General features: G+C 38.6%; 2 protein-coding genes across 3 annotated transcripts in view; both read left to right on the plus strand.

The window, feature by feature from the left end:
* The window catches only part of clint1b (clathrin interactor 1b), a 45558-nt gene extending 38063 nt beyond the window's left edge, over positions 1 to 7495 (plus strand). For both annotated transcript variants that reach the window (XM_048165663.1, XM_048165664.1), the window contains 3 exons: positions 928 to 1193; positions 3440 to 3614; positions 5674 to 7495. In XM_048165663.1, the coding sequence (XP_048021620.1) occupies positions 928 to 1193; positions 3440 to 3614; positions 5674 to 6023 (791 nt within the window). In that variant the 3' untranslated portion in view covers positions 6024 to 7495. The remainder of the gene's footprint in view (positions 1 to 927; positions 1194 to 3439; positions 3615 to 5673) is intronic.
* Positions 7496 to 9118: 1623 nt separating this feature from the next.
* LOC125253615 (transcription factor SOX-30-like) lies at positions 9119 to 17390 on the plus strand. The gene is made up of 5 exons (XM_048167661.1): positions 9119 to 9825; positions 10831 to 11067; positions 13680 to 13850; positions 16996 to 17116; positions 17255 to 17390. Exons 1-5 carry the CDS (start codon positions 9177 to 9179, stop codon positions 17307 to 17309), a joined length of 1233 nt encoding a protein of 410 aa, XP_048023618.1. The 5' UTR covers positions 9119 to 9176; the 3' UTR covers positions 17310 to 17390.
* Positions 17391 to 18695: the final 1305 nt, after the last annotated feature.

Below are 18695 nucleotides of genomic sequence, written 5' to 3' on the forward strand. Positions count from 1 at the left end.
AATAAATACAAAAGAGCAAAAATACAAATAAAAAACAGTGCTTTTCAGGTTATCTAAAAGTATTTTTCAGGTACAGAAATTGAATAAAATGTAAAATAACAATACATATAATCTTCACTGTATAAATTAAATAAAGATTAATCATTATTAAAGTTACAAAAGCTGTTCAGTCAAGATCAGTGAGTGATTTCCTTGTCCTTTGTTTGATTAACATGAAAAGCAGCTGTCACTTTAAGACATAATGCATAGATCCAAAATGCTGACAATGATACACATGCGTTGTCTTTCTAGACTGTTTACGTTCTCTTAAGACATAACTTACTATGTTTGATAGGATACTCACCAAGACGGGCATGTTGACCATAATTTTTGTGTGAATTTGTCCGTTCAAGCGCAATACTTGAAAGAGAACTTAATATTTGCATGCTGTCTGAGATGCGGCTTTCTGTGTGCGCGCTTCAGATGAGAGCACACACAAATTTTCTCACAGCGCGCGAGTTCTCTTACGCGTCTTGCTCTTGAATGTTTAAATTGGCAAGGCTTAAATGAGTTTAGTTTAAACACAGATAGCAACGTGTGCTGTTCAGGTCGTGCGTATCAACACCCGGGTGATGATGGCGTAAATGGCTCGTCATATTCGAGCATACGGCACTCCTATTGAACAAAGTTTACAAAGAGTGACTGTTTTGTCTACCTTTTTTTGATCATCGCTGTTGTAACGTATTGGGAAGCCAGAATGCGTATCCATTGACAGAAACATACATTAGCTGATCTCTGTTGTCTGTCTGTTTTATGTGTTGTTAATCTTCTCAACAAACCATATTATAGATGTGTTGCAGATTTAGGTGGAGAACCGGACGGTTCGTTTTTTTATTTTTTATTTTTTTACAGAAACGTTACACCCCTGAAATATATCTGTCTCCTCAGGTTCGCTGTCTACTGGTAACGGTGAGTTTGGTGACTGGAACGCCTTCTCCTCCACTAGTCCTCCTGCTGCTGCTGCTCAGTCTGCCATCCCAGACCTGTTCAGTGACGTACCTGCTCCTCCCGCCCCCGCACCCACATCCACCCAACCACCTTCCGCTGACCTCTTTGACCTGATGGCCCCCAACAACAGCAGCCTCAGCTCATCCCAAAGCATGACCTTCAACATGTGCCCGCAGAACGCAAACACACCCCTGTCCAGATCACAGGTAAACGGAGAGACCTGAAGCGCCAGTTCCCTTTATCAGAAACACTTCTCAGAAGTGCAAATGTGCCATTCTGCACTCATTTTATGTAGCAGGTACACACCTCAAAGCATGCTGGTAGCATTTGTGACTCTAAACGATGCAAAAAGCTGGTGACACCTTTGTGTTCAGTTGTGCATTGTTTCTTTGTGTCAACAAAGAAATGGAAATCCTTTATTTATTTTCTAAATGAATATTATAGATCTTAAGCCGGGTTCACATTGTATGATTTTGGCCATGATTTGGTCGTCTGAGACAAATTTTGCTAATCGTAAAAGATTCCTCTGACCCTAGGCTAAAATATGTCATTTTTGATCGCTAGTTTGGTATGATTGCTGACAGCTGATTAATAACCATTGCGATCATATTTTACCTACGATGAAATCCTGCCAGTGTCGGAAGGATTGATGCACAGTCCTGCAGTGTGGCTTCTCTTACAACATTCAAATCAAAACCAATAGGAGAGCAGAACATGATGCCTCAATAAGTGCGACAACAACAAACCACCACTTCCTCCACACATAACATCTTCATTTTTTTCTGTTTTTCTTTTCAATACTAGTTTGATAGCTACCATTTTAATCCTGCATGTAAATGCAGCTCACCGTCACCCAATGTGTCACGGATGAGTCGTCTTGTGTGCGTTTGTTTTTAACGAGGCTTGACTGTTGTACAGTCTGACATTAAAGCTGCCCTAGAACCCCTTTTCACAAGATGTAATATAAGTCTAAGGTGTCCCCTGAATGTGTCTGTGAAGTTTCAGCTCAAAATACCCCATAGATTTTGTATTATTCAATTTTTTAACTGCCTATTTTGGGGCATAATTAAATCTGCGCAGATTCAGCGCGCGTCCCCTTTAAATGCTCGTGCTCCCCACCCCCAAGCTCGCAACTCTATAATACATTGCATAAACAAAGTTCACACAGCTAATATAACCCTCAAAATGGATCTTTACAAAGTGTTTGTGATGCAGCTTATCGGATCATGTAAGTATGGTATTTATTTGGATGTTTACATTTGATTCTGAATGAGTTTGATAGTAGCCTTGCTGCGGCTAACGGGGCTAATGCTAACATTAAACACTGTTGGAGAGATTTATAAAGAATGAAGTTGTGTTTATGAATTATACAGACTGCAAGTGTTTAATAATGAAAATAACAACGGCTTTTGTCTCCTTGAATACAGTAAGAAACGATGGTAACTTTAACCACATTTAACAGTAAATTAGCAACATGCTAACGACACATTTAGAAAGACAATTTACAAATATCACTAAACATATCATGATATCATGGATCATGTCAGTTATTATTGCTCCATCTGCCATTTTTCGCTATTGTCCTTGCTTGCTTACCTGCATAAAGTCTGTTGATTCAGCTGTGCAGCTCCAGATGTTAATACTGGCTTGTGTAATGCCTTGAACATGGGCTGCCATATGCAAATATTGGGGGCGTACATATTAATGATCCCGACTGTTGCGTCACAGCCAGTGTTATGTTGAGATTCGCCTGTTCCTCAGAGGTCTTTTGCACAAATCAAATTTACATAAGGAGGAGGAAACAATGGTGTTTGAGACTCACTGTATGTCATTTCCATGTACAGAACTCTAATCATTTAACTATGCCGAGGTAAATTCAATTTTCAATTCTAGGGCACCTTTAATGACATGTGAGATCCTACAGCGTGACATAACTTACAGTGGGGATCATGTTCATTTAGTATGACAAGTAACAATCGTAAAGGACTAAATCACACTGTGTGCACCTGGCTTTATTGTAGATATCTTAAAGATATGGTGATGAGTTTGGAAAATGACCATGAGCAAAGTGAAGTGAATTAAACAAAATATATTCCCAAGGTTTGCACATCTGAATCAGGATTCAGACGTGGGCTGAGTTAAATGGATACATGATGCTGATCCAGTATTGTCCTTCATTGAACTCTGTAGTCATTATCTTTCCACTGTGTTCTCACTCTGTCCATATAAGCATCAATACCTTTATAGGTATAATGAGTGGATCAATGTTTTATAAAAAATGAGATGTCACCTGAAATATTAATATTAAATAAAGTGCTGCAATATAGTCAATATGAATATTATTTCTCTCTCTCTCTCTCTCTCTCTCTCTCTCTATATATATATATATATATATCACTGTAATCATAATCTATAAATAACAGTTATTTACTTGCTGCTCTTTCTTTGTCAGACAATAGGGGGTCCGTTACTGCCCCAGCAGATGGGACTACAGAAGTCAGGGGGGAACGTATCATTGCCCGCCACCTGGTCAGACCCAAGTGTCAACATCAGCCTGGATTTCCTGTCTGCAGGCCTGAATCCTCCCAAGCCCACACAGCCCACACTCAATACCATGATACAGCAAGGTAAGAAAGTTTTTATTTTTTTATTTTTATAACACTAAACCCTACATTGACAATTGACCATATGCATGGTTACTTCCTGGTTTTCGTTATCCAGCTTGGTCATTTCTGGTGAACTGTTGTTCTGTACTCGCTGTACATCGACACACAACCATTATTGATTGACTTTTTAATGTTTTATTTATATTTTTATGCAGTTATCACACTTGCCTAATTTGCAATAGACTTGAAGCTATTGCAAAAGTTGGAATAAGAAACACTGTGTCTGCAATTAGACAACATTTTTCCAGCACTTTAAATGTTATTTTTAATGTGATGACCAAAAACATTATTTGTTCATCCTTCTCAGATTGTCCCCATTTGTAAAACCAAACGTTTCAAGATGTAGGTAATTCAACATTTGATAGAAAACACTTTTATTTAAAACTAAAAAATGAAATATTTATCAATATAACCAGCAGATGGCGGTAGAGGAGCATTTAATGGCTCATTTTAGCCATTTACTGTAATATTTATTCAAAAGCGAAATTTTCTCAAGGTGAAGTATGAAGTACTCACAAAATCTCATGAAAAACAATAACTTTTCTTGTGAATGTATTACACAGAAAGTGAGCACCGCGCTCTCCCTTTAATCACAGATGTCAATCAGTGCAGCGCAAGCTCAATGATTTCAGCACAAAGTGAATTGAATTTTGCTGAAGAGGGACACTGAGTGACACATCTTTTTTCTTTTTTGTCGTCTTAAGTTTGAATTAAATTACCAAAGCCAGATTATTTAAGTGACTATATTCTGATAAAAAAAAGTATTACACTATTGATGCTGTCTGGCCGTGTGTCCACCAAAGCAATTTTAGCCAGCTGAAAGGCTATAAGGTTAGGCGCTCTGCTGAAAACGCCTAGCTGTGAGCGCTTCGGCAGCGCAGCGTTTTTTTCATTTGAGACGCTTTGCTTGATACGGAATATCGAGTGGAAGTGTTACTAGTATCTCATTTCACAGATAGTTTGTTTGTGTGTTGTTTTTATATATTAACAAAAAAAAAATGTCAATCCAATGCAGAGGTTGACAGTAGTGAGATATTTTTACTTTATTTAAATTTAAATTTAAATTTTACTTTAAGTAAATTTAAGTGTTTTTCTTTGGGAAACTTTTACTTCACTACATTCCAAAGCATAATGTTGTACTTTTTACTGTGTTACATTTCATAAATAAAAGTAGGGCTTTTTACCTTTAATACTTAGGTACTATAAAAATGTAGTAGTACTTACTTGAATAAAAGTAAGAAAGTACGAGATTTCTAATGTAATTAAGTATTAAATGAAATGTAATATGAAACGTAGTGCAGTAAAAAGTACGACATTATGCTTTGGAATGTTGTGAAGTAAAAGTTTTCCAAAGAAGGTGTTGTATTGTCCCACCCCTCCTTTCTGATTGGACGACTGGCTAAAAAGTGACAGTGATGAGCGCAGCGGTTTACTCAAAGTTGAACATTTTTCAACTCGAGGCAACTGGTAAAAAATGCCGAGCACTCAGCGCTTGAGCGTGAGAAAGATGCTCAGCAATCATCAATGCCTCATTATGCTCCTAACATTTAAAAAATGCGGCGCTCCCAGAGAAAACAATTGGAAAAGTACGCTAGCCGCTGGAAAAAAGCTTTGGTGGACACACTGGCTTAATCAGGACACTGAAGATACTGACACACCAACAAGTGACATTTCACCGGAAGTTTTTCAGCTGGCTTATGTTATTGCGGAAGTTCGATGTTTGATGTGTTGATTGCTTTTTCAAATGAATGTTATAAGTGACTCAAACTCACAGCGTTTTCAGAAGGAGCAGCATTTACTACTGATCACAGAGCTGTGCTTCACTGACAAGCTGCACATTAAATAATCGCAGCCTTTACGATTTCATAATCACCCGGTCCGTAAGCACGATTTCGGGTTAATTTCGATTAATACCGTCCACCACTACTAATTGGAGTGCTGTCACAGTTATAAGAAACTGCATGTATTATTTATTTGTGTCAAGAACTGTAATTTATAATATAATATGTTTCTCATTTAGGTGTTCAGCCACCCTTAAACATGGTCACCCAGAATTTTGCCGGATTGACACTCAACGCCCAGCCCTCAGCAGCTACTCCCAGAGCAGGAGTGAACCCCATGATGGCCGGAGGGACCATGAGCATGGGAATGCCTCCTACTATGGCGACAGGCACCATGGGAATGGGCTCTGTGGGTATTGGAGGAATGCCCGTCAATCAAGGACTAATGGGCATGAATATGGTGCCCGCTGGAATAGGCCTACAAGGTGCCCACGGCATGCCCAGCATGAGTATTGGCCAGGGCATGAACCCCGCCATGGTGCAACCTAAACAAGATGCCTTTGCAAACTTTGGCAACTTTGGGAAATGAAGAGTGATCCACTCCAAGAGGGTTAACGGTCCAAATACACCTTCTCAAAAGAAGGAGCTGCATCCAGTAAAATGGACAAAACTAGCCAGTGTCACAACTCTTCAATCATTTGCCCCTGTACGTTAACAGATACAGAGAAACAAAACACACACAAGAATCATGTGGGGTTGATAATCGAAGGGTGGATTTTTTTTTTTTTTTTGTTGTAAATGGTGCAAAGCATATTGTATACTTTTAAAAGAAAAAAAAAAAAAGATGGCTGTGTGCAGTTTGGTACATTTTCATAACAGAAACCTCACTTTTTTTTGCCCCGTTCACCATTTCAAATACATCTGATTTCAGAAATTACCTCATATTTTGCATTACTCATGCTGTGATTTAAAGACCGTGAAGGGTTGAATTTGTAAATATCTCTGTGTGCAAAAAATAAATTATTTTACTCACTTCTCAGATGGTATAAGACAGGACAAATTACCACAGGTCCTTAATATTTACTATTGTTTTTGTTTCCGGTTTGAATTGTTACAGTTTGTCACTCCTTATATTCCGTTATCACTCCAACATCTGTTATTTAGATGAATATGGTCAACTTTTTTTTTTTTTTTTTTTTTTACAGACTATATCTGTAGATATAGTTTCAGTACTTTCGTGTAGCAAGCTGCCTGAGCGAAATTTGAAGTGTGCCTGCCGGTGAAATGGCCACCTTTTTAATAATACAAATTTGTATGAAGGTTATTAACTGTACTATGAATCCAAAACTGTGTTACATGAAAAGCGAAAGCCATTACATTCTTGAATGATTTTTAGGGGTCTCTTCCACCGAGTTTGAGAAACATTTGTCATCTGAAGCCGCACAAACAAGTGCTTTGGTGGTGGTAGCAGGAGTGGTGTTACACATTTCTAGTAACTACTTGAAGTGGTATTTTATAATGCCTCATAATTACAGTCATATCCTTTGTTTGCATGTCGATTTTACAGTTTCAAGCATTGTTGCGGGTCAGTGTTACATTTATGAAATGTCTGTCACAGAATTGTATGATGGCTATGGAATCGTGAAAGCATTGTGAACCCCAAATGAAGTTTACTTGTCACTTTTTTTTTTTCTTTTTCTTTTAAACATTTGGTTTTGTCCATTTTCCCATATGCTGCTTTACACGTAAACAAACAAGGAGTCCTCCATCAGGCACTGAGGCATTATGTTCCAAATGACCAAATCTTTATTTTATTACTATTTAGATTTATTCCATAGGGGTTTAGTTTCTTATTTTAATACTTAACATTATACAGAGAGATCATGTGCATAAATACATTGTTCTAGACATGGGTGAATTCAGTAAACACTCCTTAGTTTATGCAAATGTAAAGAGAAACAGAAGATCGAGCGCCTCTTTCATTATAGTTTCTTTGCAGATTTAATTTTGATTTTATTGTACTCAAAAAATTTGTTTAACATTAAACGATTTCATCAAAAACTGTCTTTGCGACTTAAATGGTGTTGTTCATGTGATATTGTAGGTTTCTTGGTCCTGTCTTTAAACTTAGATGGATAATATCCTATCATTTTAATGATAGTACTACAATTCAAAGAGGTGATTAATGCCTCTATTGAAACCAAATGTGTTTCAAAATTTTATTAAAAACAGCTTTTTATGGTTTGATTTGCCACAGAATCTCTCAAGTGTCTTGTCCTGTGGCTCCCTCTAGTGTCTACTCCAGGGTGAGTCACTTAACCCTATAAAGCCTGCTGTATCATTTTTGATACATGCATTTTTTTAAGGTCTGTAAATTATCAATATGAACATCCTGCCCTCTGATAGATGGCCATTTATATTATTAATATTTCAAGAACATTTACCCAGATAGCACACGTACGTCTGCAAGATGTCTGTTAAAGATAGTTAAAGCATCTTCTGTTTACAAACATCTGATAGACGTCTTTAAGATGTCAGTTTTACATGCATTCTAAATCATAAACATCTTAAAGACATTTTCTAAACGTCTATTTGACATCTGACTGGAAACGTCCTGTAAAACATTTTCAGCTGGTTAAACAGAAATGAAAGTTCACCTGCTGCCTTAAAAATGTGAGTTAACTCAACTTTAAGATAACCTTTGTTTCAACTTACAAATAGTCAAGACAATGCATTACTTAAAGTTTAATTTTTAACTTAAAGTAATGTGTTGTCTGGACTATTTTTGAGTTGAAACAAAGGCTATCTTCAAGTTGAGTTAACTCAGAATTTTAAGGCAGCAGGTGAACTTTCTAAGTTTAACCAGCTGAATATGTTTTACAACACACTAAAAAAGTCACATCTTCCAGATGTAAACACACATCAAATGGACGTCTCTGAGATGTACATGTGCCATCAGGGTACTGAACTGAAGCAACTTGGGTTTACTAGATTATCCATACATCATTTTTAGAAAATGAATGCTTAAATGTGTCAAATATGATCCATCTGGTTTTCGAGGATCATTTAGTTGTACATCTCTCAATCATCATTTTATTGCACTGCATTATAGGCCTAAGTTTTGCCCCCACAATTAAAACTACAGAGCGTTTTGGTCTTTAAATATAACCTTGTTATGACTTATTATTGGGAATAACTAGTGCTATTTATACACATTTTATGTAGCCTAAATCTGTTATACTATAAAAATATGATTTACATTAGCTATCAGAATTTTATCTTTTGGGACATAAAAATAACATCTGCACCAAACTGCATTTTATTTTTTCCCCTTCCTTTTGGGCCTCTGAATAAAATTTGTTTTCTTTCCTTCCCAAGTATGAGCTCCTAGTATATGAGCCATAAAGCTGGATTTATCAAATATAAAAACATGAAAAGCATATGCACTTGGCTTTAGTTTAGAGGGCGAGTGACTTTACCCTAATAACTGTTTTAGTAATATTATAATTATCATATATTTACTATTACAGTAATACTAATTATTATTGTTGTTTTATTTTATTTTTGGAATAAATATCGGATGGGAATTTACCAATTCACGATTTTCTAACATTTAGAAATAATGTGTTGTTCTCTGTCTCGTGCTTTTTGATGGCTGTTGTTTGTTATTGTATTTTTTTTAAAGGATGCAGGAGTGTGTGACATTCCGCGACCGTTACTGTAACGACAGGCTGACAAACTAATGGACAGACACCCAAAAATGAGAGCTAGGCTGAGGTTCAGAAAAGCTGAAGAAAGTTTAACAACTGATGAAGCGGTACCCAAATGTGCCGAAACAGAAAACGGCGTTTTTAAACCTGATAGTCCTGTCGCTGTCTGTGCTGTCAAAGCTCAACGAGTCGAAGACCCAACTAAAGTTAACAGCTTGACGACTCGCAGACGAGATCATCCACAGTTTGAGGACATGTCTTTGAGAAGAGACGTTGGGATTAATCAGGACTACTCTGACAGGATTGTGTTTCCACTTCATCCCTCGGTTCAAGATTCACTGGAGATGAGAGATAACGCACTTTCCTCGTTAAAGATTTCTCAGGTTTTCTCTTATAGTGAAATGAATTCATTTAACTGCAATTTGTCGAGTGAGGCGCCTTTCCCAAAAACATACCATCAGCCAATCAGCCAGGCGCATTTTCCTACAGAAACCCATCAGAGAGTCGACATGACACCTTTTCAAACGGGAAATAATCAGCAAATCAGCCATTGTCCGATAGTAAACCATCAGCCATTTATTATGGCGCCTTTTCCAAAGTTATACCAACAGCCAATCAGCGAGGCTTCTGAGCAAGTCAATTCACAAGAGCTGAACTTCCCTCAGACTCCTTCAGGAGCAGGTAGGTGGTCGGAGGGAAATGTCCTCTGGACCAGAACTTTAAAGGGTTAGTTCACCCAAAAATGAAAATGCTGTCATTTATTACTCACCCTCATGCCGTTCCACACCCATAAGACCTTCGTTAATCTTCGGAACATAAATTAAGATATTTTAGTTGAAATCCGATGGCTCAGTGAGGCCTTCATTCATAGGGAGCAATGACATTTCCTCTCTCAAGATCCATAAAGTAATATTTAAATCAGTTCATGTGAATACAGTGGTTCAATATTAATATTATAAAGTGACAAGATTATTTTTGGTGCACCAAAAAAACAAAATAACGACTTATTTAGTGATGGACGATTTTAAAACACTGCTTCAGGAAGCTTCGGAGCGTCATGAATCTTTTGTGTCGAATCATGATTCGGATCGCGTGTCAAACCGGCAAACTGCTGAAATAACGTGACTTTGGCGCTCCGAACCGCTGATTCGACACACTGATTCATAACACTCCGAAGCTTCATGAAGCAGTGTTTTGAAATCGGCCATCACTTTATAAGTTGTTATTTTGTTTTTTTGGCGCACCAAAAATATTCTCGTCGCTTTATAATATTAATATTGAACCACTGTACTCACATGAACTGATTTAAATATGTTTTTAGTACCTTAATGGATCTTGAGAGAGGAAATGTCATTGCTGGCTATGCAGGCCTCACTGAGCCATCGGATTTCAACAAAAATATCTTAATTTGTGTTCCGAAGATTAACGAAGGTCTTACGGGTGTAGAACAGCATGAGGGTGAGTAATAAATTACATTATTTTCATTTTTGGGTGAACTAACCCTTTAAAAGGCGGCTTTCTCTTCCTTTACATTTTAAAGTATAACTATAAGTGGTACATTTAATTATTATACGTTTCATGGTCCATGCGATCAAGATTAGTGTTTTAACTTAAGAGCAAAAAGGAAAATCATTGGTTCAGTCAGTGACTGAATTGTTGAATTGTTTGAATTGTTTTTGCGAGCAGAAAGTAAGGTGGCAAGACCTCAGAACAAAAAAGCGTCTGTCAAAAGGCCCATGAATGCCTTCATATTATGGTCAAAGATTCACCGACGCGCCTTGTCTAAGGCCAACCCTAATGCCAGCCACTGCGACATCAGTGTCCAGCTGGGGTTAGAATGGAGCAAACTGTCTGAAGAGCAGAAGGAGCCATACTACACTGAAGCACATCGAATCAAGGCAGAACACAGACGGAAGTACCCAGGTAAGCTATGTGGAAAGATTCAAAGACATTAAAGTGTCCCTATTATGCTATATTAAAGCTTCCTAATTTTGTTTTGGAGGTCTCCTACAATAGGTTTATATGCGCCCAAGGTTAAAAAGAAACACAAATATTCTCATAATATAAAGCATCACCTCCTTTCTCACAGTGTCTGAAATGGTTTGATAGATAAAGCAGTCTGCTGATCCGATCTGCATGTTTTGTATTTCTCCCTTATTTACAGGATTTGTTCACTTTCAAATGAAAATTACCCCAAGCTTTACTCACCGTCAAGCCATCCTAGGTGTATAAGACTTTCTTCTTTCTGATAATCACAATCTGAGAAATATTAATAAATATCCTGACGCATCTGAGCTTTATAATGACAGTGAGCGGAATCATTGAGTATGAGCTGAAGAAAGTGCTTCCATCCACATCCATCCATCATAAACATACTCCACGCAGCTCCTGGGGGGTTAATAAAGGCCTTCTGAAGTGGAGTGATGGGTTTGTGTTAAAAAGAAAAAAATCCATATTTAACAAATTATGAAGAAAAATATCTAGCTTCCGCCTTCTGTATTCTACTTACGAAGAAAGTGTAAAACTCTTGGAGTTCACAAAGCTTATGCTACGTCGTACGCCTTCTGTATTCAACTTATGGAAAAAGCTTAACTGACACAATGCCAGTTCCATTTTTTCTGGCGGAAGCTAGATATTTTACTTCATAATGCTCCACTTCAGAAGGCATTTATTAACCCCCTGGAGCCGTGTGGAGTATATTTATGATGGATGTGGATGGAAGCACTTTCTTCAGCTCATACTCAAAGATCCCGCTCACTGCCATTATAAAGCTCGGATGCGTCAGGATATTTATTAAAGGTCCCGTTTTTCGTGGTTTTTTGAAGCTTTGATTGTGTTTATAGTGTGCAATATAACATGTGTTCATGTTTCGCGTGTAAAAAAACACAGTATTTTTCACATAATTTACTTATCTGTATACCGCTGTTTCCACTGTCATAAAAACGGGCTGATGACTTCCTTGTTCTATGAAGTCCCTCCTTCAGAAATACGTAACGAGTTCTGATTGTGCCAGCGGTTCCTGTGTTGTGATTCGACAGAAGCTTAGCGAACCTTGCCCGGAAAGGTCACGCCTCTTACCATAACGTGGAGATGCACGCGCTCAGTGTTATTGTAAACATGTCTTTAATTTTACCCTATCAATTTGAGCCGGAATCAGACCCGGTGATTGGACTGCGGGATGAAAACAACAGCGTTTCGACGACATGGCGACAAACACACTCTACAAACGCAACTCTTGTGTATTCCTGTGGGCGGAGGTTAGTCAAAAAACTGTTTTAGTGACGTCATTAAAGAAGGAAGTAGAGGGATGTAGTCCAAACTGGCCGTTCGATGTAGGCGACTTCTGTTAAATAAAATATCTCGCTTGGCATTGAACTTTGAGCTTTAAAATTTTACAGATTTTATTTATACTCTAACAACAACATTACACACTAACTAAAGTTTGAAACATGGGATCACGAAGAACGGGACCTTTAATAAATATCTGTTTGTGTTCATCAGAAAGAAGAACGTCATATACACCTAGGATGGCTTGAGTGTGAGTAATTTTCATTTGAAAGTCAACTAATCCTTTAACACACCTGATTCAGATCATCAGCTCGAGAGTTCCATAAAATGGATTGAAGTGTGTCAGATGAGAGAGATGTACAAAATGTGCAGTGTGTGGAGTTCCCAGGACCATAGTCTCAGCCTCACGAACCGTTGGCTGAACGTCTGATGCATATGGCCCACAAAATGTGAAATGCTTTGGGAGTTTCGAAGTCGTCATCTGATTGGATGAATTCTACAGGATTTCCAGCTGACGTGTGTGTCACGTTCATTAACGGTCCACTTGGAATCAAAGCCGTTGTGAGGCCAAACCCCCTCATGGAAGAAGAAAGCCATCGTGTTTACAGCTGTGACAATGAGCCTTTTTAGGATCAAAAGTATGTGAAGTTTGCAGTGCCATTGTTGCAGTAAACTTGTTTTCAGCCCTTAAATAAATGGGTTTGAGCAGATGTTTTATACCATCATCACTGTCCTCGTCAGAGCTCATTTCCCAGTACATTCAGCATCTGGCTCATATTTGCGATCTCAAACATATTCTCAAAACTGTAATTTTCAAAATCTTCAAAATCAATATTTTGATCGCTGACAGCTTCTTCACCAGATAGGTGACAAAACTAACTGTGATTGGTTGCTTTACATACAGTATCTGTCCGACCTCCTTTTGGTGGTCATTGGACAATGGAAGCTGCGATAGAGTCCAGACCTTCTGCCGTCAGTCTGAGGGTCTGGCTACATGAGACTACCAGGACTCGGACTGAAAACCACTGCGAGAAAGGATTCAGTCTCTCTAAATAAAACTTAAATTAATTTATCGTGTACTTTGATTGTTAAAACTTTGCAGGCCTTTTACATTCACAAACAGCTGTATTACACACTTCATGAGAGGTAATATCCAAAAAAGCATAATAGGACTTTAAAGGGCATACATAGAATCTCTTTTAAAACTGCTTCAGATTTCTTTTTCTCATTTTTCTGTATCAACACAGATTGGGTCTATCGACCAAAGAAGCGCTCTGCATCCAAAGGAGCACCGGCCATCCCTGCGACCCAAAACTCCTCACTCTCCAGTCTGACATGGGCACAGAGATCTAACACTTACCCAGAGCCCCTGACATCAGTCGGAGACATCACAGGGCAGAGCGGACTCATTTCTCCAGGTTCTGCTGCTTATCTTTGTGTCCTTGTCTTTGAAAGTTAAGCTCATTTGACCTCATTTGACCACATTTGTGGCCTAACATTGTTTACCACAAAATATAATTGTGAACAAAATCAAAATGCAAGGTTACAGTGAGGCATTTAAGCCCCAAAGTATACCTCAGGTTTATACGCATACACAGGGCTTTTCACACTTGAAATAGTTAACCCTGGGTCATTCTAAACCCCGGATAAACTGAATCCTGGGTTATCTTGCTTCATGTTTCACACTGCTCATAATTTACCGACGGTTAACAATTAATCATAGCTAAACTGATGTTTCACATTGTACATTTCTAAACCCTGGGTTAACATTCTTATTTGCATATTTGCGGTGTCAGCGTCATTGATTGGATAAACGCAGCATGCGACCTATTTACAGTGGGTACGGAAAGTATTCAGACCCCCTTAAATGTTTCACTCTTTGTTATATTGCAGCCATTTGCTAAAATCATTTAAGTTCATTTTTTTCCTCATTAATGTACACACAACACCCCATATTGACAGAAAAACACAGAATTGTTGACATTTTTGCAGATTTATTAAAAAAGAAAAACTGAAATATCACATGGTCCTAAGTATTCAGACCCTTTGCTCAGTATTTAGTAGAAGCACCCTTTTGAACTAATACAGCCATGAGTCTTTTTGGGAAAGATGCAACAAGTTTTTCTCCTGGATTTGGGGATCCTCTGCCATTCCTCCTTGCAGATCCTCTCCAGTTCTGTCAGGTTGGATGGTAAATGTTGGTGGACAGCCATTTTTCTCTCCAGAGATGCTCAATTGGGTTTAAGTCAGGGCTCTGGCTGGGCCATTCAAGAACAGTCACAGAGTTGTTGTGAAGCCACTCCTTCGTTATTTTAGCTGTGTGCTTAGGGTCATTGTCTTGTTGGAAGGTAAACCTTCGGCCCAGTCTGAGGTCCTGAGCACTCTGGAGAAGGTTTTCGTCCAGGATATCCCTGTACTTGGCCGCATTCATCTTTCCCTCGATTGCAACCAGTCGTCCTGTCCCTGCAGCTGAAAAACACCCCCACAGCATGATGCTGCCACCACCATGCTTCACTGTTGGGACTGTATTGGACAGGTGATGAGCAGTGCCTGGTTTTCTCCACACATACCGCTTAGAATTAAGGCCAAAAACTTCTATCTTGGTCTCAGACCAGAGAATCTTATTTCTCACCATCTTGGAGTCCTTCAGGTGTTTTTTAGCAAACTCCATGCAGGCTTTCATGTGTCTTGCACTGAGGATAAAACCATAAAGCCCTGACTGGTGGAGGGCTGCAGTGATGGTTGACTTTCTACAACTTTCTCCCATCTCTCGACTGCATCTCTGGAGCTCAGCCACAGTGATATTTGGGTTCTTCTTTACCTCTCTCACCAAGGCTCTTCTCCCCCGATAGCTCAGTTTGGCCGGACGGCCAGCTCTAGGAAGGGTTCTGGTAGTCCCAAACATCTTCCATTTAAGGATTATGGAGGCCACTGTGCTCTTAGGAACCTTAAGTGCAGCAGAAATTTTTTGTAACCTTGGCCAGATCTGTGCCTTGCCACAGTTCTGTCTCTGAGCACTTCAGGCAGTTCCTTTGACCTCATGATTCTCATTTGCTCTGACATGCACTGTGAGCTGTAAGGTCTTATATAGACAGGTGTGTGGCTTTCCTAATCAAGTCCAATCAGTATAATCAAACACAGCTGCACTGAAATGAAGGTGTAGAACCATCTCAAGGATGATCAGAAGAAATGGACAGCACCTGAGTTAAATATATGAGTGTCACAGCAAAGGGTCTGAATACTTAGGACCATGTGATATTTCAGTTTTTCTTTTTTAATAAATCTGCCAAAATGTCAACAATTCTGTGTTTTTCTGTCAATATAGGGTGCTGTGTGTACATTAATGAGGAAACAAATGAACAAATGATTTTAGCAAATGGCTGCAATATAACAAAGAGTGAAAAATTTAAGGGGGTCTGAATACTTTCCGTACCCACTGTACTTTATCATTGAGCATCCTCATATTGCTGACGATACTATTGAGTTTATACTGAGTGGTGAGTGGTCTCTTCTTCAATCACATTTTCTGTCAGCATTTTACATTTTTCCTCTCAAATGCTGAATTTATAGTTCGGTTGTATATACAACGCGCAGTGTTTCTGTGACTGTCCAAAGCAGACAAATATGAGGCATGTGATTGGTTGTCTGTTGCTAAGCACTGCATTGTTTCACACTGTACAAGTTTGTCACAGTAATGCGGGGTTAACCCTGGGTAAAAAGCAGTGCTAACCCCCTTCTGAATTACAAGTGTGAAACGTTCCTTTACCGGGGGTTAAAAGCGAACGATAGAACGGCGATAACCTGGTGTTAAGCGCAGTGTGAAAAGCCCTTAATTTAATTCAGTTAAAGGTGCAGTAAGCAATTTCTTAAAAACGCTGTTGAAAGTGGATCAGACCGAGCACCACAACAAACTTGCAGCGAATCAGCAGTAGGGGACGTGTCCACTCATGATGGGGGAGGAGAGAGAGAGTGAGCAAGAGGGAGATTTGAAGAAAGACTGTAGAAAGAGAGATGGCTGAGAGAAAAGCTTAGAGGAATATCACCGGAAAAAGAAGGGTTATTATTAGGCAACTTTAGGACCCACGTTAATATTAGAAAAGCTTTCCAGCCCTGGAGAAACCTAAGCCGGAAGACCTGAAAACGGCGCCGATATTGCAATGTTTGTGCTCCATACGCGAGTAATGTTGATTTTGATTGTCATTGTTTGTCTGAGGCTGATGTTCTGCTGGCGACTAACAATCTTGCTTGTATAATTATGTGTACTGTATGTTCATTTTTTGTGCTTTCTTGTCGTTCATTTGTCATCTTCGCTTTATTTTTCGCAAAACATTTTGCCTCGCTTCTGCTCTGATAAAAGAGACACTCTTGCATTGCGTGTTCATGCATTTTGGGGGCGGAGCAATGAAGGGAGGGGTGTGTTTGTTAAAATTGATTTCAAATCAGTGTTCAACAACGATTTTGAGAAAACTCATATTGCACCTTTAATACTCTGGATTGGGTGGTTAAACATGATATAAAGCCAAATTACTCTTCACCCTAAAAGTTTCACAATACTTTTGTCAGTCTGCATGAACCAAACCATGGAGATGCAGCAAGGTGTTACCTTACCAAGGTGTCTTCACTGCGCTCCTCACTGCATCTTCTCTGCAAATCCGCACATGACTGGACCGCAGTTCTACCCAGAGTGAGCTTTGAAAACCCCTTCATATATTGTATTTTGTTTTGTGTGTCAGTATAAATTCTCAAATTAACATTTTATAATTAAAAAGATTTGTAATGCTACTTTTCATATGCTGAAACCAAAATTTTATTTCCCTCACAGATCCATCCCATATTCAAGCTATTCTAGCCATCTCACTGACTTCATGAGCCACTAGACTAGAGGCATGAGGCGCTGTCTGTCTTGAATCTTGAATATTCCCTCGTGACGATAATTAAAAGGAAAGTCTTTTCATTAATTCTAGACTTCTGGTTTCCAGTTTGTTCTCTTCACTGGACTGCAGTAGAGAGTGTGTTACTGTCATATGTGTACTGTCTTAGTAATTGATAAGTTTTTTTTAAGGTTCTATTAAAATAAAAAAATGTTTTGAATTTCCTGCATTCAGGAGTGCCTGCATGTTCATGAACAATGGACGGGAATAAGAAACATGCAGTATCATGCAGTTTATCCTCATAATCTCCTCCATATCACTTTAAAATAGCATTCTGTGCAGAATTTAAATGGCTCTGATACCTTTTGTGGTCTGAGCCGACTCGTGGATATGATCCGCTCTGTGCTCTCATGTCTCTGGACCGGAGCAGACTGTGCTCGCGCTGCAGCGGTTCATGTGACACTAACGCAAAAACGGACTTCATTCGTGTCAAAGGAAAGCATATTTACACTGTCTGAATCGTTCCCTATTCTCTATATGGTGCACTATGTGCCATTCACCATGTAGAAACTAGTAAATGTGTGAATAAATGACCGATTACAGCCTCAGCTTCAGTGTCTGTTTATAGTGTAGGAAGGGGCGGGACTTCAGATTCTAGAGAGCATTTGATTGGACCAAAGATTTGATGAGAAACTGAAGTGCGATGTGATGTCATGAAAATCCTTGATCCATAGCGGAAGTGAGAGACTGTAAGTTTTGAATGCTTATATCTCCTAAATGCGAATTTTGTCATTGTTTTGGAACATACCAGCTTATTCATAACCTTAAAGGGATAGTTCACCCAAAAATGAAAATAATGTCATTTTATTACTCTCCCTCATGCCATTCCACACCCGTAAGACCTTCGTTAATCTTCGGAACACAAATGAAGATATTTTAGTTGAAATCCGATGGCTCAGTGAGGCCTCCATAGTCAGCAATGACATTTCCTCTCTCAAGATCCATTAATGTACTAAAAACATATTTAAATCAGTTCATGTGAGTACAGTGGTTCAATATTAATATTATAAAGTGACAAGAATATTTTTGGGGCGCCAAAAAAACAAAATAACGACTTATATAGTGATGGCCGATTTCAAAACACTGCTTCAGGAAGCTTCGGAGCATAATGAATCAGCGTGTCGAATCAGCGGTGTGGGGTGTGGAACGGCATGAGGGTGAATAATAAATGACATTATTTTCATTAACCTAAGCTAACATATTCATACTAAAAGCTAAAACACTTAAATTTTGATCTATCTATCTATCTATCTATCTATCTATCTATCTATCTATCTATCTATCTATCTATCTATCTTTTTGATCTAGTAATGCTATAAAGGTCTTTAATGA

Source organism: Megalobrama amblycephala, linkage group LG18 (assembly GCF_018812025.1).
Source record: "Megalobrama amblycephala isolate DHTTF-2021 linkage group LG18, ASM1881202v1, whole genome shotgun sequence".
Classification (NCBI taxonomy): Eukaryota; Metazoa; Chordata; class Actinopteri; order Cypriniformes; family Xenocyprididae; genus Megalobrama; species Megalobrama amblycephala.

What these genes read in the sequence shown, in the direction of transcription:
- LOC125253615 (XM_048167661.1), top strand. Translation starts at nt 9,177, where the DNA reads ATGGACAGACACCCAAAAATGAGAGCTAGGCTGAGGTTCAGAAAAGCT. An exon ending in TCAGACTCCTTCAGGAGCAG is followed by an intron (nt 9,826 to 10,830) that starts GTAGGTGGTCGG and finishes TTTTGCGAGCAG; the next exon opens with AAAGTAAGGTGGCAAGACCT. An exon ending in ACACAGACGGAAGTACCCAG is followed by an intron (nt 11,068 to 13,679) that starts GTAAGCTATGTG and finishes GTATCAACACAG; the next exon opens with ATTGGGTCTATCGACCAAAG.